Genomic DNA, 12,052 nt, shown 5'->3' with positions numbered 1-12,052 from the left:
GGTTAACCACCAAGGGTGTAGTTGGGCGTATAACCCTCCGACGATGCCTTGGCAGCCTTCCTCCGATACCATTTCCTCCCTTCAAACTTCACCCACTGCTCAGCCGACCAGGAACAACACTCAGCACAAGTAGAGTCACATGAGCACACACGCCCTCTGCATAAGGAACAGAGGGCGTGAGGATCAACTTTAACATAAGATCTAAAGCTACCACATTTCTTGCCGCTAACCCCAGGACACACGCTGAGGGAAGGTGGCCTTGCAAAAGGGCTTGTCAGATTTGTGGGTTTACATTATGAAACTCACAAACATACATATATTACAGGCAAAAACAAAGAAAGATAGATCCCACTGGGAAAAAACACCAATGAAAATCAGGGAGGAGAGGGAGAACACACGTCTGCACCGCACAATGGGCGAAAGCAAGCTGGAATGTTTATGTCCGGGTAGGGGAGTACCGGACAGTAGTTAACTGCCTAACCACCTTGTTTGAGAGTTCAACGGCCATTTCCAGCTCTGCTGCAAGCAATTCTTTATGTAAAGGACCGAAGGTTTGTATATCGTGTAGGAACAAATAATCATGCATCAGGTTATGAGCCTTAAATCTATCAATATAAAACTGAGCTGTAAAAACTTACATACAGTGAGTTTAGACTTTAATGTATAAGCCCTTAATTTTAATCTGATAAAATCACAAACAACCCATATTGTAAGGCAGATTTAGTGGAAATTCTTGGACAGTAATAAATCAGATGAGCAGAAGCCAAGCAGACATTATGAAAAACGGAGCCTTTTGTAGAGTAAACTCGGCGCTAGCTGGAGACGGTGATCCCGATAAAAAGGTCATTAACTGGTGGGTATGAGGGGTGAGTGGAAAATATCCTTTGCTCACCTACTGCCTCCAGCCACTTTTCTTATAGCTAGAGGGACAAAGAGGTCATTTACATGGAATTAGTATTTGTATATTCAGGAATAATAACTTTTTAAAAGTAATCTGTATTTTTTCTAGGTACAGTACACAAAACAAAACATTTTATACGAAAGTATCCTCAGTGCAAGCCTGAGCAGTCACTGAACTTGGTAACAGGTGGCTGGGGGGGGGGGGGGATATTCCTCACTGACCTTACATCACTAGTCATTCTTTCCCTAGGGCACAGGGACAAAGTAGGACAGGTGAGAAAAATACAAAGTACTTAAAAAATTAAATTTTAAAAGGGATTTGTATTTTTCTTAGGTATACAAATTACAGTAGAACCTATTACACAGAAACAACCTTCAATGTCAGTTGGATCAGTTGTTGAACTTCATAACAGAGTAGTTTAATGGTGGAGATGGGAGAGGGAGATAAATAGAGGAACACCACTCACTCATCTTCGATTACCATTCACTTCTTCAGCCAAATGGACAGGGCAAGGTGGCTGAGGTGGGTTTCAAGCTTATAAATGGTTCTGGTTTGTACACCTTGGACAAATCACAATTTTTGAAAGTAAATTGTATTTTTCCTAACTATACAAACCTGAGGTCCTTTACATTAGGAATTACTTATGGCAAAGCTGGACACAGCCATTAAAACTCTTGAACAAGTGGTTAGGCAGTAACTACTGTCAGGTAGGCGGGAAATACCCGCCTGCCTGGATGTAAACATTCCAGTTTGCCTTTCGGTCCAGGTTCAGATTGAGGGGTGGCATGAGGTGGGCATAAAATGTAATGTAAAGGACCTCAGGTTTGTATAGTTAGGAAAAATACAGTATACTTTAAAAAACTGTGATTTGTTCCGACACGATATACAAACCCTTCTTCTTCCCCTTGTCCACTTTGCTAGAGGAAGAAGCTCTTTGTTTTCGTTGGGTGAGTCAGTAGAGCTGCGGACTGGCGACTCGCTGGGCCGGAGTTCGATTCCCCGGCCGGCTGATGAAAAGTTAGAGGAATTTATTTCTGGTGATAGAAATTCATTTCTCGCTATAATGTGGTTCGGATTCCACAATAACCTGTACGTCCCGTTGCTAGGTAACCAACTGGTTCTTAGCCACGTAAAATAAGTCTAATCCTTCGGGCCAGCCCTAGGAGAGCTGTTAGTCAAGCTCAGTGGTCTGGTTAAACTAAGGTATACTTAACCTTCCAGGGAGCGGTCCTCCCTACCAACTCGCTCTGCACCATGCGGGCGTACGACCTGGCCGACCCGAGGACTGAGCCAGGCACGTACACCCCTGAGGTAGAACTCTGGGGAGACAACTCGCCAGAGTTCTTCCCATCCGGCTCACATCCCCTGGGAGGAGCCCAGGAGGTAGAGGGGACAAGCGAGGAGGATCGGGCACCCCCACTGGTCTTGCCGGCAGAACCAACAGGAGCAGCGGGCCAGGAGTGGTCACTTTCCTAGACCTCTTCTTCGACTTCGTCATCTTCTTCAGGATTGTGGTCAGGTCCCCCATCCACAAGGGAGCAGCAAAGACAGGCGCAGCCAGGGGAGCCAGAGAAGCAGGCACAACCCGGGTAGCGGAGGCGTTGGTGCTCAGGCCACCAGCTACCGGGGCAGGTGGAGCAGCACGGAAGCCAGGAAAGCCAGAAGACAGTGTGAGGGTCGAAGGCATGGGTGGAGCATGAGTGGAAGCCACACCAAGCCAAGAGTCAAGGTAGCCAGGAGCCGAACCAGAGTCAGGAACAAGCGTGGGTCGGCAACAGGAGCAGACATGGAGAAATATGGCATCGATGAAGTCACCATCCTTGAGGGGCCAGGCAGGGATAACGGGGCCAGGATAAGTTAAGTATACCTTAGTTTTACCAGACCACTGAGCTGATTAACAGCTCTCCTAGGGCTGGCCCGAAGGATTAGACTTATTTTACGTGGCTAAGAACCAATTGGTTACTTAGCAACGGGACGTACAGCTTATTGTGGAATCCGAACCACATTATAATGAGAAATTAATTTCTATCACCAGAAATAAATTCCTCTAATTCTTCATCAGCCGGCCGGGGAATTGAACTAAACCATGAGGCAGCGGCAAGGTATGGAGCATGGCAGGAGTGGCCGTCACCTGGGTGCCCAGGTGCGAGGCCACCATCACAGGCAGCATGCTGAATGATGCCATGGTGACGGTCGTGGTTGTGGATGTGGTGGCTGCGTGGGTCATCACCGGAGCGCCTGACAGATGGGATACCAGACCCTCCAGTGAAGGAACGCCAGGAAGACGCAGGTGCAGCCAGGTAGAGGCGAGGTCAGATACCTGGCTACCAAGAGACACTTCCACTGCCAAGCCTGAGGAAAAAGTCGGGTCAAAAACAGAAGCCTCCACAGGCAGTCCCCGGTTAACGGCAGGCTCAGTTAATGGCGATCTGGTTTTGTGGGGCTTGTCTAGCAACAAAAATCGGCAATTTTCGGCTCCGAAAATCGTCGATTTCCGCTTATCAGCACCGATAACTGGGTATTGGCGCCAATACATACCTAACAGAGGCACCGACAACCGAAAATCAGCACTTTTCGGCGCCTATAAGCCCTAAAATCGCCGGAAATCGCTGATTTTCGATTAGTGGCGATTTTCAGTTATCATCACACCCCCGCCAATAACTGAGGACTCCCTGTATTTGCTTTGGGGGAAAAAATTCTCCCCCGGAGAGAGGAGAGGCCACAGAGAGGATGTCCTGATCGTCCGCTCCCCCGCAGCCTTTCACACCCGACGAAACGAGTGAGGAAGGGGAGGGGGAGTCCTCACCCGAGGGAGAGACAGCAAGAAGGGGAAGCTTCCCGGGAGGGAGAAATGATCCCGACAGGTCAGCCACCAAGGGAGTCGTTGGGGGCATATAACCCTCAGACGACACCTTGGCGGGCTTCCTTTGGTACTGTCGCCTCCTCTTAAACTTCGCCCACTGTTTGGCAGGCCAGGAACAACACTCGGCACAAGGAGAAACGCGCGAACACACGCGTCCTCTGCAGGTGGGGCAGAGGGCATGTGGGTCCATATCCACACTAGAACGAAAAGTATTACATTTCTTTCCTCCCACCGCAGGACACACACTGTGGAAAGGAGGGTTCGCGGAGTTTATCCACATTCGTGATAATGAAAACAAGCAAAAACAAGAAAGATCCCACCTGGAAAAAAGCTCAAAGGCAGTCAGGGCAGCGTGCAAGAAACCATATTTGCAGCGCACAATGGCCGAAAGCAAATTGGAATGTTACATCCGGGCAGGCGGTAGCCCCACCTCCCGGATGGTAGTTAACTGCCTAACCACCATGTTCGAAAGTTCAACGGACGTTTCCAGCTACGCTGAAAGTAATTCCCTAATGTAAAGGACTGACGGTTTGTATATTGTGTCGGAATAAATGGAAATTCCGCAGTAGCTTCTAAAGATTTTGGAGTTATGAGCAAAATCATTAACGAAGCTAAGCATGGTTTGATTAGACAGTTCAACGTCCTTACCCTCTGAACAACTTCTACCTCCTTCCAACCTTTCTCCATCCACCTCCATCTCCTTTGTCAGTCTCAGGAGCCAAACGACACTACATGATGATATTAGCCTACTCTACGTAATTTCCCTCCTCTAAAGCGTTTTATATAATCCTGAGAAAAAACACTTATAAACCCATTTTTCACACTGCAGATTGTTCACACTTTTTTTTTATCAACGTATTTTAGTTTTTAAGAAATACGTAAGTAGGTATGTGGTAACTGGTAAGGAGACGCGTCTACCAATCAGCTAAAAGTACTATTACTTAACTACACACAAACAAAAGCAGCGTTGCCATTTACAATGTCTCATGAACTCAAGGGGTAAAAGGAATCTTTTCCCCGACTGTACACGAAGGGCATGAGCCCAAGAAGGGGAGCGAACTTGATACGTCTCAATCAATGAAGGGGGAGTGCAGTTATTAACATCCCAATCTAATATATCCAAACGCACAGGGGAACGCCTTCTGTATCTAATTAAAGGGCTACTGGAAGAGTAGCATTACAATTTGGTTATGCCCCTTTAAATACACCCTTGGCTGTCAAACCCAAAACACAGGCGCAAGGGAACGACAGCCTTTGCAAAACTATCACAAATCATGGGTTTGTATTAATAAATATCAAACACGTAATATATACACAAAAATACAGAATGATCCCACCGGGATAAATAAAGAGCTTAACGAGAGTCAGGCAAAGAGATCCAAAAACACGTCTGCAACGCATGACAGCCGAAAGCAAACTGGAATGTTTACATCTAGGCAGGCGGGTATTCCCGCCTACCTGACGGTAGTTACTGCCGAACCACCTTGTTCAAGAGTTTAACAGCTGTGTCCAGCTTCGCTGTAAGTAATTCCTAATGTAAAGGACCGATGGCTCGTATATTGTGTCAGAACAATTTGTATTTGGCTCTGCTATTATAGCCTCTCGCTCAGCAATCCCTTTATCTTTCAACACAGTCTCCAACCTACTCATAATTATTTCATTCTTTATGTTTTTACATTAATTTGCTGATGAGTCCCCTATGTCAACATATTTAGGACAGAGCCACTTAGCCTAATTCTCTTCATATTGTTGCAAATGATTTCATAAAAGTAGATACACTTCCTGTTACCAATCTCTACAATTAATATCCTATTCAATCTTTACCTTTCCCTATATCGAAGAGGAAGTTGAACTACTATAATCAGTATTCACCTTCTATTAACCATACTGCAGTATTCTTGACATGTATTTTCTACCAATTGTGTTTTTCCATGTATACCAAATCCAGTTAAAAAAAAAAGGAAATGACTGATTTAGTTTGCTTCATATCTTATGCAGAAGCACATGTCAGGCATGTGTCCTCTCATTACTGCTGTTCACATTCCTTAAACAAATTTCTGCACAATAAATTTTAAGGCATGATTAGACATTTATACAACAAAACAACCCCCTACAAAGCATGTGCATTCATTCTCATTTTTTAGGCCAACTTACCACCAGAAATTTTACAGGGCCCATGTGTGAAATGTCTACTGAGATTCTGTGGTTCATTGAAGCCTTAATGGTGTCAGGAGATAAGCTAGATGCTTCCCTACAGCTGAAACATTACAGGCCTAAAGCAATATCTTTGAATATACAATAAATAACGGAGAAAGGGGTTCCCTACTGAAATAAAATTTATGAGGTATTATTTTCCATTAAACCATTAGCCTATTGCATTTTGGGCTAGGTTTTAATGTGTGCTTTGAATGTTTGTTATTCATTTTGCTAGCAAAAAAGTACTTTGAGAGACAGTAGGGTCCATCCTTTTATACCCCAATTTGGGGGACCACAGTGGGAAAGCAGGATTTTTAGGTGGGAAAAAATAAAAACAAGCGAATTACAAGGGCCATAATTCCAATAAGTTCTCATTCATATGATGATAGGTTTATGGAATGTTTTCAAACTAAGGTAAAACTGAAGAATAGGGTAAATGATCAGGGTTGAGACACATGGGTGGCAGAATTTTCACTTTTCACTCGATATTTAATTGGAGAAATAACAAAAAAATTAAACCTTTAAAAAAACCTTTCAAAAGATTGAAGCTTCATTAACAAAATGAGCTATAGGAAACTGCCATACGAACTAAAATAAGCATGTGAAGTCTTCATAATATGGGTGCTGAAGGCAATTTTGAATCCAATATGGTGTCTTTCCAAAGATTGTGACAAAATGAATGGCAATTGGACACTTCCTTCCCAGCGTTCATTCAACGGTGTACTGACACTAATTGCATATGCTGTATACGTAATGTTTATAGATATTACTCAAGATTTTAGTTGTAATCAGCATGATAAAACAACATTTTGTTGCCTATACTAGTGAAAATATGAGACATGGATATGAGACATGGAATTCCTATGTCATGTGGTTGAACTGAAATGCATTTTTACCTTTAATCCATGGTTTTATCCTTACAGACATCACAACTGAAGCTCCACAGTGCTTATTTGATTGCAATTATGCACATTTTGTTCTTAATTCACTCAAAATACCACTTGAAATATGTGAGAATGTTTGTTTACAGTGCTCTACTTCATCAAAGTTGTGAAACTGTGGTGGGAACAATTTTCCAGCCTTATTGTACATCTGGCTGCCACAGACATCTGAGAGCAGACGACGCATTAGTGAACTGTTTACGATAGAAATGTAGTATTTTGTTGTTAGGACTTTCCATTTATTCAAGTACATATTACTATGTATACTTCTGAGACATGTAATGTGTCCATATGAGTGTTACTACTTTGGCAAAAATGCAAGAAAGTTGAGTATGACAATTTATCTAGAACTGGTACGAGAGTCAAGATGCCATGACGTCAAAATACAGGACTGAAATAAAGGTTTTAAATCCAAAATTATTACTTAAAACACCATTACATTTGACAAAACTTACATTGTATGTGATATATATATTACACTGTATGTAATATATATTAATAAATAAAAAATAGGAAAATGCAGAAAATTGCTACATCATAATATTCACAGCAAAAGCATTGAAATTTGTCTCAGGGATCTGGTTTGCTTCAGCAACAAATATTTTCAATTGAATTATAATGAACACGTAATACATTTACTCAATTTATAACATCATTCTGGTGTTTAGCTACCTAGTTATGTAAATATTATCTAGCGCTCTGGCATCCCGAAAATTCACTAAAGCTCCCTGTCCAATCCCCAAAGGTGCCAGCGTTTACCACTGAGGTCAAGGAAACAGTGTCAGCATCTATGGGAACAAATATTTTGCAGATTTAACACAGGAAAGGTGCAGTTTGTTTACACAAGTGACTCAGCAAATATCGAGATGTGTCACTCATCCACTTTTAAAGTGTTTTATAAGCAATAGTTTCGAGAGCGTCATGGCAGTTAAGTTAGCAACGCGCGGGGCTAAATCTTAACGAACCTCTGTTTAATCGCAAATATGCCATTATTTCATAATTTAAGAGAAAATTATTACTTTGATAAGAAAGTAGAGGTCTTGGCGTGTTGTGTAGAGGGGGGACACAAGTCTCACTGATGCTGATGGGGGCGCATTCGAATGTATTTTCTAGAAGTGTCCAAACAGACAAATGTCGCAGCGTCTCACGCTCCCAGCGTTTCACCCTACTACCGCACTCTGGTTCCCCCCAGTCACCGACCAGAGTAATTACAGCCTTTTTTTGTACATTTATGATATTTACTATATTTAGTTTATATTGTTACATTTATCCCCAAGGGCCTGACACTAAACATGGCGCCCATCTTGAACGTCAAATGGTATTACCAAACTAGAGTGGTGCAGTAAAATCTTTAGTTTTACCCAAATTAATAAAATACACTAGGATAAGGACTGGTTACCCTAGGTTAAGTTAGGTTAGGCATGGTTGGTCAGGTAATTTGCTAACGAATGAAATGTCAAACGTTCAGAGCACACAACATAGAAAATGATCTCTAGTCCACAATCCAATAATGATTTAAAGTAAACATTCTACCACTAATGGAATATGACTAGTCTGTGCAAGACAGCCTCAGAAAAAGGTCTAAATCACTGCTAATTTGTGTAACAATTCTTGGTAACACCAGCACTTCCAACAAATTTGTTTCTAGAAGAGTCTAGGCCTATAAGCTAGACTAGACCTAAGAACCTCTGATGATAAAACATGCCTACAAAACAAGGCTAACGAAAAACACCAAGGGAAGAAGTAGGCTAACCCACCATAACGTAGACTACAGCAAGTCACGTCAACCTAGCTAACTATCACTAATGTAACAGCCTATGCCAGTAGTAGGCCTATTCTACAAACTGTAGCATGACAAACATGACATCTGTCCATCATGACACCCTGTCATGTGAGGGGAGCCGACACTGGGGCACAGTCACCCAAATCGAGTTGGGTCACCTCAATTGTTTACATAGCCAGTGCTACTATCAAGAGGGTGGAGATACCAAAGGCCCAAATGAAGTCCAGGAACGAACAATTACCGCTCAACACTCATTCGTATTTACCTGCGATCGTTCAAACTGCTCCCGTTCTTGGTCCAAGGCATTCGCTCGCCTCGTCCCGCCTAAAACACTAGGAATCCGTTTAATCGAGGCACTCATTTTACCCGGAATTACCGGAATCTCGTCCGAGGTGAAGACTGCGACAACCAACACATTAGCACTAATGCCAACTCTACTAAGGGGAAATATAGACGTCTGCAGACCTCGGCGACTGTCAAAATGATAACAGAAGAGCATCGGGGTCGGATCAGCTTCAATGCAAGGGTTGCCACTTATAATTTATTAAACGCATCACGCCCACCAAAACTTTTTAATAAACTAATACTTAGTGTAAAGGAAAAAACTATTCTTGAAATGTATTTTGTCTTCTAAAATGCGCATCGGGAATGTCAGTAAAATTAATGTTCAATTTTGTCTATGTTTATTTTTAGAGTCCATCCTACTAGCCCTCATTTGGTCGGTCAGGAGGACCTCATTTTTAATGGCAGTTTTTGTTTATAGTTTTCAAAGCCGTAACTTCTTTTGAACACATATGTCTTTAGTCCTCTTCTAAATATCTCCAAGTTTTCACCTTTAACTTCTACTCTCAAAATCCTTTTTAATCTCTTGTATCTTGGCTCTACGTCTGAATCTACAGTGTATTTTTATCCATGTTCCTTTACATATATGGTACATGGTCTGAAGAAGGCTTAAACATTTCGATTTCATAATCCATGTGGCAATGTACGTCAGATTACATAAAGTATTTGAAATCGGTCCTTGCCTCAGTAGGTATCCAATGAAACTTGATCAGGATGGGTGTGACCTCATCACCAGAGGAATTTCATGGCGCCGGACGAAATTACTCATTTACTTCACTAGGGGGAATCATTCGTGACTAATTTAGATTACCTTATTAAATAAAAGTTACAGCTTCTTCAATAAGTTACATGGTGGGTCTTACAGAAGCAGTTGCAGTATTCTAGAAATCTGTAAATATACAGTATATAGTTATGTGCAAGCATTTATGAAAACTACGATTCTTACTCACTATATTATTTACAATATCAAGTTCCTCGTTATTGTCAGCTGATGAATACCAAGTTTTCTTTTTACAAATATAGCTCTACTTGAATCAGCTAAGTCAAACCGTTTGATATCAAGCATTTCTTTGGCGGGGGGAGCATATTGATACGTTCTGTTGTGTTTGCATTCGGTGTCGGCTTTTTTTTATTTATCCATCACTCTCTCTCTCGTATTGATGTTTTTTATTTTGCACATGATACTTTTGATATTTAGTTCATCTTTTCCACAGTCCATGATGTTGCAAGTATATGTGGCTTTTGAGTTGTAGTATCTGCAAACATTATCCATTCCACACTTCACTCGCGACCTCATTGCTTAACTCACAACTGTGTACCTTCCTCCTCTGTTCTTTCCCTAACACCTTGTTTTGTTCCATTGATAAAGATGTTCTGTGCACTTACAGACAGAGCACACCTTTGTCCTAGACGTATATTTGTATCAGTACAGTCACTATCCATCATCTATATATTCTAGGTAACTTTATCTTCATCATAAGAATCTTTTAATCATTTTCAGCATATTGCATTCTGCATTGTGCATCCTCAACACTGTATCCCTATCAGCTTTATCATGAGGTTTTGTCTAAGTCTTGGTAACGTACACCAAATGCAGCTTTTCTGTTTACTTTCTTCTTTATCAAACCTTCTCTTGTCTGTCTAACATTCTGAATCTGAATTCTACTATACATCTTTCTAAGTAGAGGTATGGGTCTATCATTTTTAGCCACTTGTATCACCTTTACTCTTATAAAGAGGGACAATTATTTCTTTAATCCATTTCGTCTAGTTACTTGTTTAAAAACAACGGTAGCACATAACTTGCAATCCCATCAGTCCCTGAAGCCTTCCCACTCTTTAACTGCTTAGTTGACATCCTGACATCACCAAAAGTCACTTCCACAAACATTCCCTTATTTAACCTGACCCTTCCCATTCTTTCATTAAGCTCTTCTGTCCACGACATTCATCAACTCTTCAAAATGCTCACTCCATCGACTCAGGAATCATTCTCTTCTGACAATTCCAACCCATTTGCATTTTCTTTTATTGTACAGTTATTTCACTAGAAAAACTGTTTTATCTCCCTAAAGTATTTGCTCAGACTTACCCTAAATTTCCTCTCATTTTCTCCTTGATTACCTATTCATCCCTGCAAGAAGATTTGCGCGGACTGAATATGAGGAGACTTTAAACTGAGAAAACATGAAAAGCGTATGTATCAAGACGTTGACTAATTTAACTATGCAGATTCTGAAACAAGAGCATTTTCATGACGTTGGTGTATAAAAAAAATAATTCACACTTGGAAAAGAACTAAGTAGGACAGTGTCACACTGACACCTAACCAACTTTCAAGAGTGAAGCATAGGACTACAAGCAAAATATCCAGGATTGTATTAGAACTTGTTATATCCATCGAAAATGTTTACAACAGTAGTGTGTCGGTGGCTCGTTGAACATCTTGAAAGGAGCAATATCTTATCAGATAACCAATCATCCTCCAGGAAAAAATCACTCCACCCCAGTGACACTGCCACAAACTGTCTGTTGACCTATTTCCTGTTGTCTATAACGATACATATACTTCGGATCCTTTTAAAGAGTTCTGGGATCCAAATTACTTAGATTTTATATACTATCAAACAACCATAGATTATAAATGAACCTAAGGTTAACTGTATATTTTAGTTTTCTGTAAAAGATAGCTATTGTAGCTATTGTGGCGGCTTTGTCTGTCCGTCCGCACTTTTTCTGTCCGCCCCCAGATCTTAAAAACTACCGAGGCTAAAGGGCTGTAAATTGGTATGTTGATCATCCACCGTTCAATCATCAAACATACCAACTTGCAGCCCTCTAGCCTCAGTAGTTTTTATTTTTTTAAGGTTAAAGTTATCCATAATCGTTCATCTGGCAACAATATAGGACAAGCTACCACCGGGCCGTGGTTAAAGATTCATGGGCTGCGGCTCATACAGCATTATACCGAGACTGCCGAAAGATAGATCTATTTTCGGTGGCCTTGATTATACGCTGTACAGAAA

At 41.5% G+C, this 12,052-nt stretch overlaps 1 protein-coding gene across 1 annotated transcript in view; it reads right to left on the bottom strand.

Moving 5' to 3' along the window:
- Positions 1-9,167, bottom strand: part of Hip1 (Huntingtin interacting protein 1) — a 167,388-nt gene extending 158,221 nt beyond the window's left edge. The window contains exon 1 of the mRNA XM_067094293.1: positions 8,950-9,167. Coding sequence (XP_066950394.1) covers positions 8,950-9,045 — 96 coding nt within the window. The 5' untranslated portion in view covers positions 9,046-9,167. The remainder of the gene's footprint in view (positions 1-8,949) is intronic.
- Between the last annotated feature and the right edge of the window lie 2,885 nt (positions 9,168-12,052).

The sequence above is a fragment of the Macrobrachium rosenbergii genome, chromosome 50, assembly GCF_040412425.1.
Source record: "Macrobrachium rosenbergii isolate ZJJX-2024 chromosome 50, ASM4041242v1, whole genome shotgun sequence".
In the NCBI taxonomy this organism is placed as follows: domain Eukaryota; kingdom Metazoa; phylum Arthropoda; class Malacostraca; order Decapoda; family Palaemonidae; genus Macrobrachium; species Macrobrachium rosenbergii.
This window is presented reverse-complemented; position numbering and strand designations above follow the sequence as displayed.